Source organism: Peromyscus eremicus, chromosome 1 (genome assembly GCF_949786415.1).
Source record: "Peromyscus eremicus chromosome 1, PerEre_H2_v1, whole genome shotgun sequence".
Taxonomy (NCBI): Eukaryota; Metazoa; Chordata; class Mammalia; order Rodentia; family Cricetidae; genus Peromyscus; species Peromyscus eremicus.
In genome coordinates, this window is record NC_081416.1 from 74,890,018 (window position 1) to 74,913,084 (window position 23,067).

The 23,067-nt window shown below is 54.2% G+C and overlaps 2 protein-coding genes across 3 annotated transcripts; one reads left to right on the forward strand and one right to left on the reverse strand.

Moving 5' to 3' along the window:
* Positions 1-645: 645 nt before the first annotated feature.
* Positions 646-16,508, forward strand: Stx1b (syntaxin 1B). The gene is made up of 10 exons (XM_059250831.1): positions 646-838; positions 9,913-9,987; positions 10,179-10,278; positions 10,353-10,427; positions 13,241-13,314; positions 13,528-13,636; positions 13,815-13,888; positions 15,413-15,550; positions 15,671-15,781; positions 16,016-16,508. The coding sequence occupies exons 1-10, from the start codon at positions 809-811 to the stop codon at positions 16,094-16,096; spliced, it is 867 nt and encodes a 288-aa protein (XP_059106814.1). The 5' UTR covers positions 646-808; the 3' UTR covers positions 16,097-16,508.
* A 3,054-nt stretch (positions 16,509-19,562) lies between these two features.
* Positions 19,563-23,056, reverse strand: Hsd3b7 (hydroxy-delta-5-steroid dehydrogenase, 3 beta- and steroid delta-isomerase 7). 2 transcript variants are annotated; one of them, XM_059266281.1, is made up of 7 exons: positions 22,584-23,056; positions 22,055-22,174; positions 21,691-21,846; positions 21,364-21,472; positions 21,194-21,293; positions 20,909-21,071; positions 19,563-20,518 (listed from the first exon to the last, which is right to left on the reverse strand). In XM_059266281.1, the coding sequence occupies exons 2-7, from the start codon at positions 22,137-22,139 to the stop codon at positions 20,103-20,105; spliced, it is 1,029 nt and encodes a 342-aa protein (XP_059122264.1). In that variant the 5' UTR covers positions 22,140-22,174; positions 22,584-23,056; the 3' UTR covers positions 19,563-20,102. The 2 variants fall into 2 exon arrangements, with proteins under 2 accessions (XP_059122264.1, XP_059122256.1); XM_059266273.1 differs by having other exon boundaries at positions 22,055-22,226; positions 22,584-23,054.
* Between the last annotated feature and the right edge of the window lie 11 nt (positions 23,057-23,067).

Sequence of the window (23,067 nt, forward strand, 5' to 3'; positions counted from 1 at the left end):
TAAAATGCCAGACCAGAAGGTCTCCGAAGGTAGTGACCACCCTGTTCTTGTGGGTAGGCAAGCTGAAACCCACCAGCGCCAGGGCACTCCCAGGTAGGGTGACGAAGGATGTACAGAAGAAGCCGCATGTCCTTCTCAGTAAGCAAAAGCCACACACAGGGTCAGGCTTGTTGTTTCTAGTCCAAAGAGCCTCCTGCGGAGTCGAAGGGACAGGATAAAAGTGGTCCTGTGTAGGCTCCCAGAGACACCCGTACATACACTCTACCGGTATCTCCCAGGTTATTCCCTTAATTCACTGCCTTAGACCTTCTTTCTGCTGGTTCACCCAGCATCCCTGTCCCTGCCTCTGCATCTCTCCCTGCTTCTTGGGCTCTGCCCCCGCCCCCCACACTTCTGGGCCTCCCCTGTGCCCCTCCCGTGGGTGCCCCTCCCTGGACTACAACCCCCAGGCGCCCCCAGCCCGGGGCGCTGCGCATGCCCCCTGCTCCCCGCCCCCTCCTGTTCCCCCTCCCTCCCTTCCTCCTCACCTCCCTCCGCCCCCCTCCCCCGCGCCTCGGCTCCCGCATCCCTCCATCCAACCCTGTGCCGCAGCCGCATCGCCACCGCAGCCCAGGCAGAGCCCAGTCGGCCCAGGCCCCTGCCTCTGCCTGGCCCCAGCTCCCCGCCCCCCCGCCGCGCACCTTACCCTCACATCCCTCGGAGGTCTAGTCCGGTGCCCCCAGACCCCGGCCTCCAGCACAGAGGCAGGAGGCAGAGAGAAGCAGCGGAGGCGGGAGGACGAAGAAGGGGAGGAGGAGCCCGTCGCAGGATGAAGGATCGGACTCAGGAGCTGCGGAGTGTGAGCTAGGGGGTGGGAGAGGTGGGGAGGCGGGACCCTGTATTTGGGGAGCGCGTGGGGATGGAGTGGGGGAGATTCTGGGGCATGGGGGGGCAGATGATAAGACTAGAGGTTGGAAGCCGGGAACCCTAACATCTCCGGGCACCTGATATCTCCAGTGAACCTGCAATTGGAGGACAGTGGCTGGATGGAGTTGAAGGCCATTAAGACACAAGGGGGCAGGAGAGGTCTCAGGGGCCTGGGCAGCCCGTATGCCCAGGGGAGTCCTGGGATCTAACCTGGGGATGGGAGAGAGTGAATGTCAAGAGAGGAATGGGGGACACCATCACCCCTGGAGCAGGTTGGTCAAATTGGACGGATGGAGGTGGTTACTGGTCAGGCCGGGCCCAGTAGGACCCAGATTTGGGATGCTATGGAGGACACAGGTTGGGACTAGATGCTAGCACCTAGCAGTGAATGAAGTGTGTGGAGGTGTTGGTGGTGGTGGTGTGTGTGTGTGTGTGTGTGTGTGTGTGTGCACGCAAGCGCACTGGTGTGTTGCTCCGTGGGGAGAGGGCACTGCTTACAGGGGGGAGTGTGGGGGAGAACTGAGTTCCCCTGGGCCAGAGCCTCAGCTGAGGTGACCCCAAAGGTGGGAGAGGAGAGGAAGATCCACCCACCAGGTCACCGAATTGGGTTGTATGACATAGACCACACAGTGCTTGGGGGAACTGGGGCATGGGAGCAGCCAGGGGCAGGCTGCTGGCGGCCGGGGCCCAGGCTCCAGGAGGCTGGCCAGCAGGGCTGGGGGAGGGCAGGTCAGGAGGTTGAGGGGGAGGCTGTTCTTTGGAGGGACCGCCGTGGCCTGATGAGAATGATTTCGGAGCAGGGAGGGCGCTGAAACCGTTTGGAGAATGACATGGGTCCAAGGAGGTTGAGGGGGCAGTCTGCTGTGTGGTGGCAGCCACTGGGCACCGTGTCCCGATCGAGTGGGCTATGCCAGAATTCCGAGAGACTGCTATTCCATCTGACAGATGAGGAGACTGAGGTGCAGGAATGGGAAGGGACTGCCCCAAGGTCATCAAGCCAGTGTCTGTGTCGGGCAGGTCAAATGGCTCGGGGGCCTCCGGGCTGCCCAGCCGACCTGGGGCTACACCTTCGGCCTTTGAAACACAGGTTGAGAGTGGAGACAAAGGGCTGTGTTGTTCGAAAGCCTCTAAAGGCTGGACTTGGAGTTGGGGACCCCAGGTCACAGGAGCTACCGGGGAGGGACACAGAAGCAAGGCACTGCCTGTGGAGGCAGGTGGAAGTGGGGAGGCGGGGGGGGGGGGCTGGCAGTTGAGGGGGGAGATAGGAAGGATTATTTACTGCGTGAGGAGGAGGATAGTGGCAATGGCAAGTCAACTCTGCGTGCTTTATGGGAAATCACCTCTGATTACTGACAGTCCTGTGAGGCTGGTGTTAGCATGATCTCATCTCACAGGAAAGGCCACAGAGGAACTTGGCCAAAGTTACAGAGCTCGAAAAAGGCAGGATTCAAACCCAGACCCGCAGCCCCAGCATCCCAGCTCCCCTCCAGGTGCCATTTGCAGAGCAGGTTGTCATGGCAATCCCATTGCATCCCAACTAACTTCCTGGTAAGGTAGACAGAGAGTCTGCCTCGTCTAATATTTGGGAGAACGAAAACCCAGAGGGTTTAAAGGGTTTCCCCAGGCCACACAGCTAAGCAAGGGAGGAAACAGGATTCGAACTCAGATCCCCAGCAGCCAAGAACATTCCATGATTCCCAAACCTAGAGAAATGCGATAAAGTGGGGGTGGAACTGTGGTAGAATTGCGGGAGAGGGAGCCAAGAGTGGGGAGTACTCCTCTGAGTCAGGGCTCCCTGCCCAGAGGTGAAGAAACCTGTGGCCAGAGCTGTTGGGAGCCGGGGGGTAGGGGGGTTGCAGGAGTGGGGGGGAAGCCAGGTGGCCGAGGCAGGAGGCAAATGATGTGGAGGGCTGGGGCTGAGGGGGCTGGGTGAACACTGAAGGCTTTGCTGTTAGTCACAGCTTAGGGAGAGTGGAGGTTTGGGAGGGTGCAGGCGGGGTGGGGTAGGTAGGAGCTCCAGATGTCTGGAGTGTAAGAGTCTGTGCCAGAGTTGAAAGCCAAGCTATGGGAAAGCAGGAGAGACTCAGCAGGCCGGAGGAGGACGTGGTGAAGGGGCCTCAGGAATGCTAGCTGCCGGGCCTGGTTGTCTTGCCAGGGCTCTGTAGTCTTCCCAAGGAGTTTTCAGATATGTTTATCCTACAGAGGTTGAGGGCTCAGACACAGGAGTCAGGTTGTCTGTCTGGGCTTATGTCCTAACTCAGTTACTTCATGTGTGACCTTGGGCAAATTACTTAACCTGGTGTGTGTGTGTGTGTGTGTGTGTGTGTGTGTGTGTGTGCATCTGTGTCTATGTGTATCTCTGTGTGTGTGTATCTGTGTGTCTGTGTGCATCTGCGTCTGTGTGTATGTGTCTGTGTATATCTGTGTGTATGTGTGTGTGTAAATGTGTGTGCATCTCTATCTGTATGAATGTCTATGTGTGTGTATCTGTGTGTATGACTCTGTGTGTGTGTATGCATTTCTCTCTGTGTGTGTGTATATCTTTGTGTGTGTGTGTGTGTGCATCTGTGTCTATGTGTATGTGTCTGTGTGTGTATCTGTGTGTCTGTGTGCATCTGCGTCTGTGTGTATGTGTCTGTGTATATCTGTGTGTAAATGTATGTGCATCTCTATCTGTATGAATGTCTGTGTCTGTGTGTATCTGTGTGTATGACTCTGTGTGTGTATATCTGTGTGTATCTGTGTGTGTGCATCTCTATCTGTATGTATGTCTGTGTGTGTGTGTGTGTGTGTGTGTGTGTGTGTGTGTGTGTGTGTCTGTGTGTGGTGCTGGCATGAACTGAGGGTTTTGAACACACCAGGCAGGTACTGTTATTGAGCTACATTCCAGCCTCAGTTTCGTCGTATGTAATTTGAGTGTAGTGGTACTACCTGGTTGCACAGGATTATTGGAGAATTCAGAGTTGGTTCGTACAGGGTACCTCAGACCTCAGTGCTGTGTGGTTGCTAGTCCCCGGTGACTTTTGACTCTCTCTGGAGCATCACGGAAGCCCACTTGGATGACACCTAATTGATTTTGGAATTACTCAAGGGCTACAGGGAAAAAGACAGACTTGCCAGAGGTCAGAGGTGCCACAGTTGACGGAGCTGGTGTGGAACCAGGGCTTTCTGTCTCAGGTTGCCCAGACTTTTGGTTGGGAGCTAGGTGCTATTAGGCTGGACCTGGAACCTCGCTGTGGGGACGCCTCAGTTGACTAAGTGTCTCGGGTCCAAGAAGAAAGCCAACCAAGACACAGAGCAATCAGAGGGTTGAGTGAGGGAAAACAGGAGGACATATGCCAGCTTGGGGTGGGAGGTCAGGGAGGGAAGGGGAGGTGAGGGGAGGCCAGGAAGCCTGCAGGATGGCCTCCTGGCTGGCAGGAGCAGGCAGAGACTAGAGTGAGTGGATCGTCCCCTCCAGGGCACTGGGCTTTTCTCTGCCTTGCGTTCTGTGTTTCTTCTGCCCAAGGATACTGTTCCCGTTGCCTTACATCCAACTTCTCCCACATTGCAGCATGATCGGACTCAACTCCAATGTCACCTCTTCAGAAAGACCCTCCCTGGCCACCTGAATAAAGTGCCAGCATGCATGTTCCCAACACACACACACACACACACACACACACACACACACACACACACACACACCGTTTATCTCCCTCTGCGACTCTCAGGCTTAGGCACCCTCTTACCCATTTTTCACTGTTTACCCCCCCCCCCCCCACACACACCCCTTCAGCTCCTTGGAGGCAAGCCCTTCCTGCCCAGGCTTGTTCACCCCTAGTGCCAATCATACGTATTTGTTAGATGAATGAGTGACTTGGGGAGGCGGGAAGAAGATCAGGAAGGGAGCAGGTGGGCTGTGTAGGCTAACAGAGGCAAAGGAGTGAGGAGCCAGGCTGGACCGTGGGAGATGGGGAGTGGAGGCCCAAGCTAAGGGGGCAGAGGGGCAGAATCATCAGGGGTCAGGAGCCTGATGGGCAGAATATGGTAGTGTGTGTGAGCATGTGTGTATCTGATACCCTCGGTTCAGTCTCCAACATCACATACATGAAAACACACACACCAGAACCCTCTTGTTGCTGATTTTGTGGAAAACTTGACGTTAAGGAGTCAGATGGAAGCTAGGGGATTGAATTGAATGCCCCCACAGAGCCGAGGAAGCTTCAGAAGGTGACAGGAGCTCTTATTAACCCCCTGGATCCTCCCAGGTGGTCAGCAGTTGGTGGACAGTGACAAAGAGTGCCCTGCCACCCACCAACACCTCATTGGATGACCACCCTCGGGCAAGTTATATAATCTTTCTGTGCCTCAGTTTCTTTATCTGTCAGATAGGAATAAGAACATCTACTTCGTAGAGTGGCTGAGATTAAATGTGAGGAACTGCATTCTGGACATGTGCTCACACCTGTGATCCCAACGCTTGAGAGGCTGAGGCAGGAGGATCGCTGCAAGTTGAAGGCTACTCTGGGCCACATAGTGAGACTCTGGAAAGAAGTGGGTGAAGGGACAGAGAAATAGAGGGGAAGAGAGTGAGCACAATAGCTCTCTCTGTGGCCAGGTAGGGCTAGAGGGACTGCCACCGGTCAGTAGGATGGATGGGGAAGCCTTGAGACTTGACGGGTCCCCGTTTCAAGCTCCACCTCTGGCCTCGTCTGCTGCGAAGTCTCAGGCAAGAGAGCATCCTGTCTGAGCTGTCTCCTCATCTGCCACACGGGAGGCACAGAAGCTCCCAGTCCACCCTCACCAGACACTCCCCGCATGTGGCATTAGGCCTTTCCCTGTCCGACTTACTGCTTCCTGCTGCCCCTGTGGGAGGAGGTTGCCATTTGAAGGTATGAGGCCTGGAAGGCGGAAGCCCGCGCGCCAGTTCAGCAGCAGATTCATTGGCCTCTCTCTGCCTAAAGTTTTCCCACTTATGAAAGGGGTGTGTGATAACATCTGTCTCAGGAGGCTCTTGTAAGAATTAAATGAATAAGTCTGGTGGCCATGTGGTTTATAATCCCAGCACTCAGGAAGTAGAGGCAGGAGGATTCCAAGTTAAAGGCTACCCTGAGTATCGTAAGACTCTCTCAGAAAACCAAGAGCCGGCATGGTCTCTCAGTAATAGAGTGTTGCCTAGCTTGCATGAGGTTCTGGGGTTCCATCCCCACCCAACCCTCCATACACACACACACACACACACACACACACACACACACACACACACACGAGAGAGAGAGAGAGAGAGAGAGAGAGAGAGAGAGAGAGAGAGAGAGAGAGAGAGAGAGGCACACAGACACACAGACACACAGAGAGAGATCTATAATGAATTAAATGGATGAGCACGTGCAGAACATGCAGACAAGCACCCAGAACTTCGTAAAACTGTTTAAATGTTTGTCTCAGTGGTCATTACAGAGTTTGTTTATATGTTTGTTTGTTTTAGACAGTCTTACAATGTAGTCCCGTCTGGCTTGGAACTGACTGGTAGACCAGCCTGGCCTTGAACTCACAGAGATTCACCTCACTCTGCCTCTACTGTACTTAGAAGTATGAGCATGCCAGGTATATGTCTGTTCTCTAGGATCTTATTCTGTAGCTCAGGCTGAGCTGGAACTCAGTTGCTTCAAACTCATGGCAGTCCTCCTGCCTCGGCTTTCCATGCTGGGATTGTAAGTATTTACCGCCATGCCTGACTCCTCACAGAGTTAGTTTTTTATTCCCTATGTATGAGGGTTTTGTCTGCATCTTCACCGCAGGCATGCCTGGTGCCCCCAGAGGCCGGAAGAGGGTGTCTGGACACCCTGGGGTGGGTGCTCCAGAGGGCTGTGAGCTGCCGTGTGGGTACTGGGATGGAGGCCGGATCCCGTGGAGGGCCAGCCAGTGCTCCTCACCACTGGGCCATCTCTCCAGACCCTGTTGTTTTTTTAATTTTATCTTTTTTAAAGATTTATTTGTTTATTATGTATACAATGTTCTGTCTGCATATATTCCTACACCCCAGAAGACGGCACCCAGATCTCATTATAGATGGTTGTGAGCCACCATGTGGGTGCTGGGAATTGAACTCAGGACCTCTGGAAGAGCAGTCAGTGCTCTTAACCTCTGAGCCATCTCTCCAGCCCCAGGACCTGTTTTTATTTTGTTTTTAAGATTTAAAAATAGATTTTATTTTATTTTTGTTGTTGTTTTTGAGATAGGATTGCTCTGTGTGGCTTTGGAGCCTGTCCTGGAACTCACTCTGTAGCCCAGGCTGGCCTTGAACTCACAGAGATCCACCTGCCTCTGCCTCCCAAGTACTAAGGTGTGCATCACCACACCTGGCTCTAAAAAAGATTTTATTTTTAACTCTCTCTGTGTGTGTGTGTGTGTGTGTGTGTGTGTGTGTGTGTGTGTGTGTGTGTACAGTGCAGGAGCCTGCAGAGACCAGAAGAGGGTATCAGATCCCCTGGAGTGGAATTACATACAGGTGGTTGTGAGCTTCCCAACATGGGTGCTGAGGACAAAACTTGTGTCCTCTGCAAGATCAATACACACTTTTAACAGCTGAGCCATGGCTCCAGCCTCTCCTTACAGAGTTTTGAAGAAGATCGGAAGAGATAAGGAGAATAATGTCAGATGCCTTCGGGAGGCACTGGCAGATGGCACTGTGGCTGGGCTGTCAGGTTGAAGAGGCTCGAGCAGGAGCTGGCCTGGGAGGGAAGAGAACCCAGGGCAGAGTGCTTAGGGCACCAACTGCAACCAGAGCCTTGTGGGAAGCAGACCTAGTCCCTGGTCCTACTCTGCTTTGGGCAGATCACTGTCCTTTGCCCACCCTGGCTCTGCGATCCTTCATCTGTGAAATGGGAACAGTGTTTGTTCGGCTTTTCCCACTGGGCTGTGGTGGTGAGGATCAAGAGATTATGAATGTGAACGTGTTTGTCCACGCTGAGGAATTTTAGCTCTCTTTGTAACTGTTAGCCAAACCAAATCATACTTATGCCCTTCTACCTCTTTTCCCTTCTCAAGGGCAAACAAATAGGTAGCTTGGATACGCTAAGGAAAGAGGCTTTGAAAACAGCAGGAGAAAGTGAAATCAGACTTTAGGACTTCCTCAAGTTGGCATGGGAAGGGAAAGAGCCAGAGAAGAGGAAAGTTCCTAGGTACCTAGACCAGCAAAGGTTTTCCTGACCTGCATGAAGCTGGTCCAGGGTGGGAGGGTGAAGGACGGGAGAGTCTGCAGGAAGCTGTGGCCCTGGAGCCTGAGAAGCTGGAAAGCACCGTGAGAAACTAGTATATCCTAAAGATGAGCTCTTCTCCTCAGGCTTGCAGGGCCAACATCTGCCGGGGGCCAACATCTGCCGGGGGCAGTCCGGGGGCAGTCCGGGGGCAGGTTGAGGCTGGAGAAGCCAGGAGTCCTAGCAGGGTTTTTGAGACTATCAAGTTTGGTTTGAGCAAGACCTGGGCAGAATCAGGTGATTTTCTGGCCTGCAGCAGGAAGTGTCCTCTGGGTTGTGCTGGTCCCAGAGCTGCCTGGGCTCTACGGATCCCAAGTGATCTCAGCGTCTTGGTTGTATCTTCGTCCCATCTGGCTTTGTGCGGGTTCAGCCTGAACAGATACTTCGGAGCCAAGTGCAGTTCCTTAGCCTGTCTGGGCTCTGCTACAGACTGGGCAGCTCTCCGCTTCAGGTCCCAGTGGCTCCACTTCAGGCAGCGGCTCTTTGGCTTCTGTCTGGATCTCATGCAGGCTCTCTTGGCTACGTTCTGTCTGAACTCTGGCTCAACCTGCCTGGGGTTCAGGCTGACCCCTTTAACTTTCCACTGGGGCTGATTAGGGCTCCAGACTTTAATGTCTGTCGATGGCTGTGTTCAACTTTGCCCTGAGAGTTCTGTCTCAAGCAGAGATGAGTGGGGATCCCAGGGGAGCCCTTTTGTGCCTTCCGCCCAAGTGAGTGAGAACGCAGCCCTGGGGCTGTTGAGGTTGCGTGAGTAGGCAGCACCCTCCTCCATGTCCTGGGGACGTGGCTGCAGGTCTGTGTGTCCATGTGTCAGCAATGCAGCTCTGCCTGCGTCTGTGTGCAGTGAATGTCAACATGGCAGTGTGGCTCCATGTGGGTGGGTGTCGGGGGGCCTATTTCTGTGTGCCTGGGTGTCAGCGCTTCTGTCTGTGTCACTGGTCTGCCTGGAGATGGCAGTGTGGGTGGGTAAATCCCTTTGTGTCTCTGAGCCCCGAGGGTGGAGGGCTGAGCAGCTGCGGGTTGCAACTGGGAAATCCGAGTCAGAGAGAGTTGGTGGGTGTAGGGTTGGAAGGGACTGGAAGAAAGTGAGTGAACAGCGTGGGGGGTGGGGGTGGGGTGGGGGAAGAAGGGTCTCCAATAGCAGAGAGCAGTGGGAGGAGGAGGAAGGTGTGGGAGGAAGCAGGTCAGAGTGCCGCCACATGGCCCTTACTGGGCCTGGCTGTGCTTGCTCAACTTGGCATCAGCCACGGGCAGCTTGGCAGTGACGTGACCTTCTGTGAGGGAATGAATGGTCAGGTCGGGGCAGGGAAAAGGGGGACCCGAGCAGCACTGCCAGGACATGGTAGGAAGGATCACAGCCTGGGAAACCATTCTAGAATCCTCCCTGGAGACCAGAGACAACCACCACAAGGACGACATTTAGTTGGCTGTTGAAATACTGAAGTTTGTCCATATCCAACAGTCAATAGCCACAGCTTTCTTTCCAGGGAGACTCTGAATGCATGAGGCTGTTCCTACCTCAGAGAGTACCTCTAGCTGACTCCCTTTAAGGTACCTGGGCATCTAAGACATTGTTCTTTAAGATATCCAGCCCTGGCTCTGACTGTGTCCTTGCCATCCCTTCTGACTAGGACCCTTCCCTAGTATCTGAGCCTAGAACTGCGACCATCCATGTATGTGTGGCAGGTAGAGGACCAGAGAGCAAGAGCATCAGCCTTGGGGACAGGATAGGGATTGCTCACGGACTCGGCCTTGTTTTGCTCTCCAGGCAAAAGACAGTGATGATGAAGAGGAGGTGGTCCATGTGGATCGAGACCACTTTATGGACGAGTTCTTTGAACAGGTAGAGCCTCCAATAGCCCTGGCCCAGAATGCCCCTTCCCAACAACTTCCTTTGCCCCGTGCACCCCCCTCTTTCCTGCACACTCCTTGGCCTTCTGGATTTGGCCCATTTCATGGAGCACTGGCTAGTTGTCCTGATTCCCTCATCTGGCCCACCAGCCGGGCTGAGGGGTCACTGATTCCCTGTCCCAGGTGGAAGAGATCCGAGGCTGCATCGAGAAACTGTCTGAGGACGTGGAACAAGTGAAGAAACAGCACAGTGCCATCCTGGCCGCCCCCAACCCGGATGAGAGTGAGTACTGCTTCGGGGGACTTGGGTTGGGGCCCCGTCCAGCTTCTCACCTCCCTCTTTGCCCTCCCCCCCAGAGACTAAACAGGAGCTGGAGGACCTCACGGCAGACATCAAAAAGACGGCGAACAAGGTCCGGTCCAAGTTGAAAGGTGAGGAATGCAATTCTGCAACTTCCGGGAGAGATCTCTGTCCTGCACTGGACCAAGCAGGTCTCTGGAAGCAGTGCTCACAAGCTTCTGGGGCCCAGATTCCTCATCAGTGAGAAACGCACAAGCCCACTTTTGCCCACATTCTTTGGAGACACGTGACAGGGAAGTGAGCTGGGTAGGGTTTCCGCCTGAACTGCACCTGAGAGCCATCAATCAGAGAAATACAGATTTCCAGTCAGTCATGGTGGTGACGACCTATAATCCCGGCACTCAGGACGCCGTAACAGGAAAGGGGACAGTTCCTGGTAAATGTGGGCTAGATAGCAAGACCCTGTTTCAAAAAATCCAGGAAGGAAGGGAGGAGGAAATGAAAGAAACATACTCCTCCAAGAGGTTTAAATCTTGTTCAGTCCTCATTTGTCCTGAACAGGCTCTGAACACGACACTGAGCACCCAGTAGGGTGGCTCAGCAAATGCTTCTGTATTAGTATCCTCGGCTCAGGACAGATTGGACTGTGTGGCTGACATCAGGGGCTGGCATGCGTGCAGGCGGGCCTTGCCAAATGCTCATGGATTCACTCTAATTTAAGGACTTGGGTGCTGGTAATAATCACCTTCCCTCACAGCACTGTGGGCTGGGAACCTCCTTGTCTGCTGGTGCCAGAGGAATAGCAGTATCAAGGAGCGGCTACTTGTGTGCCATGGTAATTCAGCAGCATAAGACAGTTACCGAGGATCTGCAGCACGGAGGCCGTTGCTAGGCTTTAGACAGGCTTTACTGAGGGCCTGTCCCCCAAACCACTGACCTTACCTGGGGGGATGAGGGAACAAGCTTCGTGTCCTTTTGGACTTAAGAGGAAGCCATGCGTGAGCCTTTGATGCTGACCTGTAAGGACAAGGTCTTTGTACTCAGGGAGTTTGCTCTGGGGTCATGTTCACGCAATCTACATGAGGAGTCCAGCCTGCAATGTCAACTCACTGTGGAGAGTTCCTGTCCTCGCTTTGCTCGTCCCTATGGTGGGGGAAACTGAAGCAGTTATAAAAAAATTTTTTTCTTCTATTTTTGACAGCAAAATATTTTTCTCCAGATGAAGTCTTACCAAGAATCTCAAATATAAAACATCAAAGTTGCCAGACATGGTGGCCCACACATTTTGGCTCAGCACTAGGGAGGCAGAGGCAGGTAGATCTCTACCAGTTTGAGGCCAGCCTGGTCTACATAGCCAGAGTTATAAGGTGACATTTTCAAAACAAACACCACAAAAGTCGGGTTGCAGGAGGCATAATGGTGTGCCCCTATAATTTTAGCACTTGGTAGGCTGAGATGAGCCGGAGGGTCCCAGGTCCAGGACTCAGTGGTTTCTTCAGACCCATTGTGTCCTGATCTAGAACACTTTCTAGAAGACCATGAGGAAAACCTTGTGGTCAGGGGTTCAGGAATAGGTCCAGACAGAAGACAGGAAAAGTGAAGGCGTTAAGAAACTGACCAGGAAACAAACCATCTTTCCCATCTTTTTCCAATTGGTGGCATCAGGGTGACCTTGACGAGTGGTCCCAGGAATTTGAACCCCAGTTTCTAGTGTGAAATATCAACCCATACCACTGAGTTCCTGGAATTGTAGAAGACCCCTCTGTCCAGCCCTGGCCCTAGCCCCAGGTCTCATAATGCGTCCCAGCAGGACCAGCAGGTCCCTGGACCCCTAATCATGTGTGTCTGGTGTTTTCTGTGAACTGGCGCAGCCAGGATAGTGCTCAGACATTGTTCCTGCCTTCGCTTGCAGGAGAGCCTGGAGGGCCGTCTAGCTGCCTTCCTCCCCCACTGCCAGTCAGACAGAGAGGTGGTACTCTGAGGACTGGCCCAGAGGCCCCGAGTCTAAGCAGCCTTGGTGATTCATCCCTGCTGCATTTTCTGATCTCACTTGAAGAAGCTGTCACTGCAAGTTCTTCTTAGAAATCTGAGTGACAGAGTCAGGAATACATGGTCCAAAAGCAGTATAAAACGTCCTTTAGAAGTGGGAACTCGCCGGGCGGTGGTGGTGGTGCACGCCTTTAATCCCAGCACTCGGGAGGCAGAGCCAGGCGGATCTCTGTGAGTTTGAGGCCAGCCTGGTCTATAGGGCGAGTTCCAGGCAGCCAGAGCTATACAGAGAAACCTTGTCTCGAAAAACCAAAAAATAAAATTAAAAAGAAGTAGGAACTCCCAGGACAAGCAGGGCAGAAGGGGAGCCTAGTTTTCTCTGTTAGAACATCCAGCTATGAGCTATAGAATTCTCATGGAAAGAATGGCCACCGAAAAGTCAGAAGGTAGCGAGGTCTTGCCTGCAGGAGCAGCAGCTATTCAGAAAGTTGAAGCAGAAGGGTCTTTGAGTCCACAAGTTCTAGGCAATGTAACAACAACCTGTCTTTAAAAGCAAAAAAGAAAAAAAAAAAGAAAAAGGTTGGTGGGTTTTGCTTCTTGTTCAGAGATGAGAGGAACTGGAGACTGCTTTGGGGTGGGGGGTGTCCCCTCTAGTGGACTGGCTATATTCATTCCCTCCTGGGTTTGGGCTCTTCCCAAGGCAAAATCCTTCCATCAGAACAAACTTGTCTGGTGACCTTTTGACTCTGTCTCTCTCCTTACCTGCCTTAGGAAACCCCCTCAGATCCCTGCCCGTGTACTTGGCAGCCTGCAAAACTATACCTCACCATAGTCCCTTTCGTGGTGCATGGTGTCTCTTCCCCAAGCCTGGAACCTATGTCTTCCCACACCCCAGATCCCGGTCCCCCTTCACGTCCCCGGTCTGCAGCCTGTCACTGTGCCTTCTTTCCCACAGCGATCGAGCAGAGCATTGAGCAGGAAGAGGGGCTGAATCGTTCCTCCGCAGACTTGCGCATCCGCAAGACCCAGGTAGGCTCAGGGTGCGGAGGACCAGCCCGGGCGGGAGTGGTCTCTGTCGGGGGCTTTGGGCGGGGTTGTGGCAGAGAGCAGAGCTCTGCGGTACCTATTGTTGCCTGCGGGCTAAGGATGGGGATACGGTTTTGAATTCGTGGGAGGCTGGTGCTGCAGCCTTCTCAGCCTTGTGGCCCTGACCCCCTGCTGTGTCTTTTCCCAATTCCCTAGCACTCCACACTCTCGCGGAAGTTCGTGGAGGTAATGACCGAGTATAATGCAACCCAGTCCAAGTACCGGGACCGCTGCAAGGACCGCATCCAGCGGCAGCTGGAGATCAGTGCGTGCGCCCCTCCCCTCCCCAAACTCCCAGCACTGGACAGGGCCCCTCCAGGTGGTTCCTCCCTGGAGCCAGCACCTGGCCTGAGCCCGGTGGAAGGGTGGGTCCTGGGTTCCTGCTCCCTTCATCCCACCACCCCAGGTCCGCTTCCTGAGCAGGAAGTCCTTTCTCTCCACAGCTGGCAGGACTACCACCAACGAAGAGCTGGAAGACATGTTGGAAAGCGGGAAGCTGGCCATCTTCACTGACGATGTGAGCCCCGGGGTCGGGTCAGGTTCTGTCAGGAAAACATTTGCCTCTCCACCACGTCCATCCTGGAATCCCAGACAATGGACAACTTGGACCAAGAGCTGGGAGATTCCATGGGGGCAGGGCAGGAAGGCACCTCCTTAAAAATGCTCAATAGCGCTGTGCCAGGCATTTCTACACTTGCAGGACTTTCTGTTTGTGTTTTGAGACGGGATCATGCTATGTGGCCCAGGCTTGTTTCAAACTCCCAATCCTCCGGCCTCAGCTGGAATTACATGGGCGAACCACTCTGTCTGGCTTCATTTCATCTTCCCTATGATCTCAGAAGTAGCCCATTTCACAGATGAGGAAAATTGAGCCAGAAAGTGAAATAATTTGCGAAGAACTTGACTCCATAGTCTAATTTCTGAGTCAGAGCTCTTCAGTATGGTGACTGACAGCATACTCCTGTCCCCAGACCCGCAGGAATCTACAGCCTACTCCCCCTCCTGAAGCATGCATTCTCTGTGATTCATTTTCGAAGGCTTTTCTTTTGGTTTGGCTTACGTTTTCCACACGACCCTGTTCTGTTTATATGTGAGTGGATGGGTTTTCCCCAAACCCAGGTTCTCTTTCTCCTGTGGACATGTGCTTTGGCCTGCCCAGTCCTGTCTCCTTTTCTGCCTCTGTGGCCAGATGACGTTGGGAAATGGGTGTAGACCAGGTATAAAGAATTCACCGTGACTGTCTAACAGTTTGCAGTGAAGTGGTATTTGAATAGTTGGGTTTTGTTGCATTAATTAATGGGCAGATAGGTTGTGGGCCAGTTACACAGTCCTCCTCCTCCCAATACAGCTCTCCCAGGGCTGTCTGTCTTTCTGTGTGAGACTGGAGAGGTGCCTGGTGGGTGACTCCAAGAGGTCTCACTTTAGAGGGCACGAGTTGACCTCTGGCCAGGCATAGTGGCACATGGGAGGCAGAAACAGGAGGATCTCTGTGAGTTCAAGGCCAGTCTGGTCTTCATAGTTTCCGAGACAGCCAGGACTATATGGAGAGACCGGCCTCAAAAAAAGAGGAAGAAAAAAAGTTGACCTCTGCCCACTGGCATTCCACTGTGTCATGGAAACCACCTTTATAGAACTCACTCAGTTTACAACAGTCTTTTGAGATAGGCACTATTATGATTCATACCTCTCTTCTTTTCTTTTCTTCCTTTCTTCTTTTCTCTTTCTTATTTCATTCTTTCCTTTCTTTTTTGTCCAGACAGGGTTTCTCTGTGTAGCCCTGGCTGTCCTGGAACTCACTCTGTAGACCAGGCTGGCCTCGAACTCACAGAGATCCGCCTGCCTCTGCCTCCCGAGTGCTGGGATCAAAGGCACGTGCCACCACACCCAGCTTATGATCCATATTTTCTAGGTGGTGCTAACAAGGTCCAGGAGAGGATAAATGATTTGCCCAGGGATTTGAACCCAGCCCCTGGAACTGTTAGGTTGAAACTGTGACCTGGGCAAAGGGTGGTCACAGCCCTCTCTTCCTCCCGCCCCCTAGATCAAGATGGACTCACAGATGACAAAGCAGGCACTAAATGAGATTGAGACAAGGCACAACGAGATCATCAAACTGGAGACCAGCATCCGAGAGCTGCACGACATGTTTGTGGACATGGCCATGCTGGTGGAGAGCCAGGTACAGGCTGCACCAGTCTGGGACGCCCCCCCTGCCCCCCCTCCCCCGCCCCCGAGCCCCGAGGTTGCCCTTTCCAACCCGACCCTCCCTCTTCCCTCTTCACATTCCCTCTGTCTGCAGGGCGAGATGATTGACCGCATCGAATACAATGTGGAACATTCCGTGGACTATGTGGAACGAGCTGTGTCCGACACCAAGAAAGCTGTGAAATATCAGAGCAAGGCGAGGAGGGTAAGCCAGTGGAGGGCCCGATGGCGGGGTAGATCAGTGGGTGGGGTGTGGCAGTTATGAAATGGGTGAGAGGCCTTATCTCTGGCTCTGACCTCTTCCTGTTTCTCTTTTCTCTCCCTTCTCTTTCCTCATGTCCCACGTCCCAACTCTTCCTTCATTTGTCTGTCTGTCTGTCTGTCTCTCTCTCTCTTTCTCTCTCTCTCCCTCTTCCCGCACTCATCTTTCCACCTGCAGAAGAAAATCATGATCATCATTTGCTGTGTGGTGCTGGGGGTGGTCTTGGCGTCATCCATTGGGGGAACACTGGGCTTGTAGGCCCCCCCACCCTTCTCTTCCCTTGGTCCCTCCCCACACATCGGGAGCAATACCCCCACCGCCCTTTCACTCTCCCCTGCTCCAAGCTCACTCCCAAAACAGACCCAGGCAGTTCCAGCTCCTCTCACCCTCATGCCGACCCTGGAGTCCCTGGCTCTCACCTTGCCATGGATCCCACCTCCACCTTGCCGCACATAGATAGCAGCAGGCGTGATCACACATGCACACCAACATGCATGCCGCGGGCACATGCTCAAGACGTGTGGACACCCCAGCGTGTGTGTACTTGTGTAGATGTATGTAGATCCCTTGAGCCCCTTCTTGCTGCCACCTCTGTCCTGTGTGTGGTCTGATCTTCCCTCTATCCGGTTGCTGTGCAGACTGCGCCCAAGTATAACACAGCAGCCCACCATGCCCTAAACTGTCTTCTGTGAATAGACATATGTGTAGTACAGGGGTGTGTGTGTGTGTGTGTGTGTGTGTGTGTGTGTGTGTGTGTGTGTATAGATCTGTGGCCATATAATGTGTGTACATGGAGTTTTGTAAGTGTGAAAACCCAATGCAAAAGCAATTCCTCTACTGACCTTCTCTCCTGTCTGCTACCTTTGGAGTGGGAGGTGTGTGTGTGGATAATTCACATCCTCAAAGGATCCAGGGAGGCCCAGAGACCATGGCACACGTCTCATGTAATGTAGGACAAACTCACAGAATCTCCTGGCTCCATTACTGCCAGGGGTTGTATCATGTCCTGGGGACTCACCGCCCCCACCTGTGTGTGTAAGTGTGTGTGTGTGTGTGTGTGTGTGTGTGTGTGTGTGTGTGTGTGTGTGTTGAGCCTTGGAGTTCAGGGGAGGCAAGTGGAAGTCTGTGTGTAAATGATAAACAACCTGGCTTAGTGTGTATGAATGTGTATTTTCCCTAACAGATGATGTAAAGGGCTTGCACACAAGACTCACTCTCTCTCTCTCTCTCTCTCTCTCTCTCTCTCTCTCTCTCTCTCTCTCTCTGTGTGTGTGTGTGTGTGAGTGTGTGTGTGTGTAGTGTTGATAGTTTTCTGTTTAGACAGAGCCATTTGCGCTGTGAATCAGACACTAGTTTTGGGTGGGTATAGATACCTGTTTCTAAGCTACCTGGAATACCTGTGTGTGTGCACGTGTGCATCCTTAGGGACTTTCTGTTTCTGCTTCTGCTTCTCACATGCACACACTATCTTTAAGGACATGCTCCCCGGGTTTGTTTCTTCACACTAAGTTGCCCACTCCCTCTCCTCAGAACAGCAGCCACACACACTGCTCCATCAGGAGTGTGCAAGTGCTCCTTCTTGCCCCACCAGACTGTCTGACAGGGGAACACACCAAGTCTTACCTTTCTGTTTCTGCCTGATAGCAGTACTGAGCCTTGGACAGCAACACATCCTAGTGTGTTCACAAATGCCGAGGCTGAGAAAGTTCCAGAAAGGTGGCCACACATAGGTGCTGGGGCCTCACACACGAACAGTATGGTGCCCATCCTGGGCCACACCCATTTGCACATAAACTGTCTCCTGGGCGGAGTGTGGCAGGCCTAAGGAGGTAAGATGTCAAGGGCTGCTCCCGGCAGGCGGGAAAACATGGCACCTCCCCTTCCTGCCTCTCAGGTCACCTCAGAAGCTATTGTTTGTCCTCACTGCCGTAGCTGATGCTCTGGACTCTTCCCCAAGAGACTTGGGCGGGTTGGGCAACTGGATCTCACACATACCTGAGTGGCTACTTAGGGCCATCCTTGAATCTGTCCCTCGGACATGTGTACAGCTGAAACACCAGCTGTGGCCACCTACCACAGCTGGCTGACAGGGAGGGCGAGACGAAGTGACTGTTCTCTGGTGGTGAGGAATGGAGGAACCCCTTCCATTGTGTGGACGTTCTGTGGGTTCTCTGGGAGCAGGCAGGCGGTAAATGGGATAAAGGATAGTGCTAGAAGTCCTGTGAACATGTAGGTGGCACACAGAGGTGCGTGTGCCCTGCCCTGGAGTAGGGTAGCCATGTGAGGGTATGTGTACACAAGTGCATGCAGGACTGGGAGAGACGGAAAAGGAAGAGACCCTGCAAATATGCCTTCCCAGATGAAAATCTTCTCAACAAGCCCTGACAGCTGATCTCTTTCCTGCCTGGATGTTTGAGCTCTGCCCACCTGACGTGCGTGCGTGCGTGCGTGCGTGCGTGCGTGCGTGGTGTGTGTGTGTGTGTGTGTGTGTGTGTGTGTGTGTGTGTGTCCACATGTATGTAACCCCCAGGTTAGCTGTGCTGAGGAGGGAGCCTGCCTCTCCATTTCCGGAATACTCTTCGGCAGGACGGGAGTCCGCCCAGAGCCTCCTGCCCCCATCCTTGGCTTCTTTGGAGACGTCAGAGGAGGCCCCAGCATCCATCCCCTTCTCCCTTCAGACCAGCCAGAACTCCTTTTAACCCAGGTGTTTCTAGTGGCCTCCCTGACACCCCAGTCGTGGTGTTCACAAGGACAGGACTGTGGCTGGCATGCTGCTTCTGCCTCTTTGAATGGCACTGGGCCCAGGGCTGCCCACCCCTGGGCCTCACGTGGATCAGCAGTCCCTGAGAGTCTGCTGTAACCCAGCTTTCCACAAGACCCACACATCCCACGATGGACGTGCCTATTGACCGCTGTCCACGTGTGTCCTGGATGACTGTCTGGGGGCTGGTGTCTCTTGCATGTTCTCAGATAAGTGTGTGCCGCCTGCCCTCCACATACCTACAGCCGACACGCCCAAATGTGCCCCTTGGTGGTCCTAGGCCCACGCCAGGACTCCGTGCTTCCACCGTCCCTTCCTGGCCTCTCACAAAGCACACCGTGTGTCCGTCTCATGTGCCCGTGGGTCATCACGCTCTTGTCATGCCTTGGGCGTGTACACATGATGTGTTCTATGCACTCGCCCTGCCCTCCCCACCTCACAGAGAACGAGATGGTTGGCCCCTCGCTCCTTCCCCCGCCTCGCCTCTCCCGGTGCCCCGCTGTGCAGCTGTGCGCGTTGGTGTGTTTCTGTGTCGCTGGTGTGTCATGTGACGTAGCCATGTTTGCTGACATGAGCCCCTGCCCCCTTCTCTTTTTCTCCATTGGTTTCTAGAACTCTCTCCCTCCCCTCCCCTGAGGGGACAGGACTCCTGGGGCCTGGCTGGGGGCCCAGAGCCTGGCCACCCTCCTGTTAGCCTTCAGTCTTACTTCTCTCGATTGGTGACCAAGTTGCAAATGGATAAAATACAGGAAACTCTGACCCCTGCCCCAGACCTGCATGTCCTGTCCTCAGAGTCCCCGAACCCCATCCTGGGCCAGGTTGGGCCTGCTGGGACGGGAGAAATAGCAACTAATCCAACAGCGGGCTTGCCGTGTACTCACTTCCTTCTGTCCCCACACGGGACGGGCGCCGTGACGAGGGGACACACTGGGGTGGGGGTGGGGGCAACAGGTAGACACAGACTTGGAAAAGGCTTTTTAATCCAGGCTTGGCCACACAGTATGGTTGGCCTCCTTGGCAGAAAGCTAACAATATCACAGGAGCTGAATTTGGTTGGAGAGGCAAGACATGGAAAATCATTGATTTCTTCAGTTTTCTTTAAAGCAAATTACAAGATAAATGTCTAAAAGAAATACACTTAAGAAAATGATGGACCTATAACCTCTTAAAGAGAGCCAGATGTGGCAGAAGGCAGGCCTGAAGACACCCGGAGTAAGCAGACCAGCAGGTCTCTGGGATCTTTGCCCCTTCCAGCTTGAGAAACCGGAAATGGGAAGGGGTACTGGGACCATTAGGAATCAGTTTTGCCAACCAGCTGGCAGGCCTCAGTTGGGACCAAAGATAGGCCTGTCCCCAAACCCTGTCCTAGAACTTGGAGGCTGGGATACCACCCAGGCTCAAGATCTGTATAGTTAAAATGTGGCAGGGTCCACATCACCCATCCAGTTCTGAAGGCTCAGGATCTTGAGTATGTACCACAGCGGCCTCCAGGCCCTGGCCACATCACCTGGCCGAAGCCTCCAAGGCCTGCACCCAGTGAATGGTGCGGGCCTTGCTCTCTTCCCATGAGAAGAGGGGCTTGTAGCCGAAATGGCGCTGCGCCTTGTTGGTGCTGACAGTGAAGGTGGTGTTGGCCATGGCCAGAGTATAGGGGTTCAGCAGGGGTGTGTACAGCACCAGTGGGCGGAGGAGCCACTGCAGGAGGGCGTTGAGGGTGGCCAGGAGCACCAGCAGCCAGTAGGGCAGAAGTGGGTGGGTGCCTATCAGCCGAAGTCCACAGGGACCCAGAAACTCCATGTTGAAGTCCTCATAGCTCTTATACGGTGACTTATCATAGCAGAAGTAGACCTGGCCACCCATGAGCGCCGCCCGCTGCTCCAGTTCTCGGGCCACCAGCACGTGCATCCAAGCCACGTTGCCTGCCAGTAGGGAGGAAGGAAGATACGCCACTGAGGGCCCTTGGTCCAGTCCCCTATTGGGTCCATTAGATGCCGCCCAGACCTCACTACTGGCTGGTCAAGGTTGCCTCTCCCCCAGCCCCTGTAGCCGCCAGCCCTCCAGGCCGTCCTGCAGCCACTTGGCTCCTGTAGAGATGCTGCCCTTTTCTTTCTCTGGAGAACCGTCACTCACACTGCTTCAGGGCTCAGCAACACCCAGGACACAGTTTTCTATCAGCCCTCCCAATTGGCATGGATCCTTTCTCTTTTGCAACCCATTTGGGAAGTGCCCACATGATCACAGAGCCGGGGGGGGGGGGGGGGGGACGACACACACTCGTGGCTCTGCCACCTTCAAAGCTAGTCTCTTACCAACATAGACCCGACCGTGTTCCACAGAAGCCGGGATGGCCCGAAACAGCCGACCCCCAAAGCGCACGCCCTGGTGGTAGAAGTCTCTCATGATCTGATGACCTTCACCATAGATGCCCGTGGGTCGAAGGGCACATGTCACCAGGGGTAGCCCTCCATTGACCTGGTGGCAAAGGGAGAATGTTGGAGCACAGCTCTCTACCCTGGCCACCATGGGGTGGCGATGAAGCCTAGGGTTCAGGCTCTGCCTCTGCCTTCACCCCAAGCCCTATCCTGGCAGCGTACCTTCCTTCCATTGGCCTCCAGGACCAGTTGCTCAGCGAGGGCTTTGCTACAAGGGTAGGGGTGCCTGTGGACTGCCTCATACGGGGTGTCTTCATCGCCCCTAGAGGGAGAGAAGAAAGACTCAGTGCGGGAGGGAAATAGACTATGAAGTAAAGTGGGGCTGAGCTTACCTGTAGAAGGGGTGGCCCTTGACATTAGGCCCCACAACTTCCATGCTGCTTGTGTAGACCAGGAACTGAGTTCCAGTCCGCATACAGGCCTCAATCACATTCTGTGTGCCTGTGAAGGGAGGGACAGATGCAAGCTGTGTCTTCCTGTCTCAGCGTCTCTTTCTGCTCTACCCAGTGTCCAAGGAGAACCACCATAGGTCAGGAAAGGGTGGGGCAGCAGTGATGGGGCCGGTTATCAGCAGGACAGCCTCGACCGGATGCTAAGGTCAGGCCACACACTAAGGAAGGGCAGGTGTCCCACAGAAGAACAGGTAGGTAGCACCTCACCCAGCACATTCACTTTGTGGATGGTCTTTGGACTGGCCTTCCCAAACACATCCACCAGCCCAGCTGTGTGGATGACCACATGAGATCCAGCCACGGCAGCTGCCACCTCGTGGGCCTGAGTCACATCCCCCTGGATGGCGGTCACCTGCACAGGCCCTGGTGAAGAGGCCCGAGGCGGTGTCAGAGCTGGGGCCTCAGCCAGCTGCTGAGTTCAGCCTGCATGCCCCCAGGGGCCCACGTGTTCCCAGTGACTCACCCATCCCATCTGTGTGGGCTGGGGAACAGACACAGGATCATCTTTTCCACAAGTGGCTGTATCCCAGTTTGGGGCACCACACCCCCTAGTACCCACTGCATCAGTCACCTGTTTTCAGCTCCTCCAGCCAGGAACTCAGGTGCAGGTCAAAGACACGCAGCTCCCGGAGCCTGGGCTCCCGCTCCAGCAGCATCCGAACAATGTGCTCCCCCAGGAAGCCACAGCCACCTGTGACCAGGTACACCAGAGTTGGCACCTGTGCAGATCCTGCCATGCCCAGCTGTGGGAAGAGAATTTAGCTCACTGGAATTGTCTGATACACCTGCTCCAACTATGTTATTCCTAGAAGGGCTCTAGCAGGTGGGGCAGTGACAGGGTGGAGGAGGCCGAGTAGTAGCTGTTGGTTGAAGTTGTGTGCTTTTAGCAATCAGGCTGCCTGCCCTCTTGACCCTAACCGCTGAGTCACTAGGATTGGATGTAGAAAAGGGTTAGGGATTGAGATGGATGGAAAAACTGACTGGGGGATACTAAAGGAGGGGGAAAAGGCAAAGAGTTGAATAGAAAGGGTATAGGGAGGTGGTAAGGGCTGGGACTGTAAGAGAAGGGCCACCTGGGGCTCAGTATCATCTCTGCCTACCTGTAGCTAGTTCCAGGGAGTCCAAACTGGCCACTGGGAGAGCTTGTGTCCTGGGCTGATGGGCCAGCTAGCTGCACACAGGCTTCCTTCCTTCCGCTCGCTCCTCCCTCCTGGCCCATTCCAGGAAGGAGACCAGCCTAGCCTCCACCCCTAGGGGCGGGCAAGGGGGTTTGGAGGGAATTCTCTTGCCAGAGTGCCCCCTGGTGGCCAGTCCACTCTCCGTGGCTGGCGGAGGACAGAACCTGCCCACTTGGTGATGACGTGTTTGGGGATAATAGGGTCATCACTGCTACGTGACCTTGGCTCTTCCCTCCTGCTGGGCTTCCCAATAGGCTGGAGGCCCAGCACCAGCTGTGGTTCTGGGGAGAGAGGAGGGAAGCCTGGTCTTGGTACAGCTCTGGCTAGCATCCGTGGGGAGATTGGCATGGCTGTTGCAGTCCGTTAGGTGGTTGGTCCACGGCAGTACTGCTGTGTCTGCTGGCCT

What these genes read in the sequence shown, in the direction of transcription:
- Stx1b (XM_059250831.1), top strand. Translation starts at nt 809, where the DNA reads ATGAAGGATCGGACTCAGGAGCTGCGGAGT. An exon ending in GGTCCGGTCCAAGTTGAAAG is followed by an intron (nt 10,428 to 13,240) that starts GTGAGGAATGCA and finishes TCTTTCCCACAG; the next exon opens with CGATCGAGCAGAGCATTGAG. An exon ending in TGGCCATCTTCACTGACGAT is followed by an intron (nt 13,889 to 15,412) that starts GTGAGCCCCGGG and finishes CCCGCCCCCTAG; the next exon opens with ATCAAGATGGACTCACAGAT.
- Hsd3b7 (XM_059266273.1), bottom strand. Translation starts at nt 22,220, where the DNA reads ATGGCAGGATCTGCACAGGTGCCAACTCTGGTGTACCTGGTCACAGGT. An exon ending in CCACAAAGTGAATGTGCTGG is followed by an intron (nt 21,473 to 21,690) that starts GTGAGGTGCTAC and finishes CTCCCTTCACAG; the next exon opens with GCACACAGAATGTGATTGAG. An exon ending in TGGAGGCCAATGGAAGGAAG is followed by an intron (nt 21,072 to 21,193) that starts GTACGCTGCCAG and finishes CTTTGCCACCAG; the next exon opens with GTCAATGGAGGGCTACCCCT.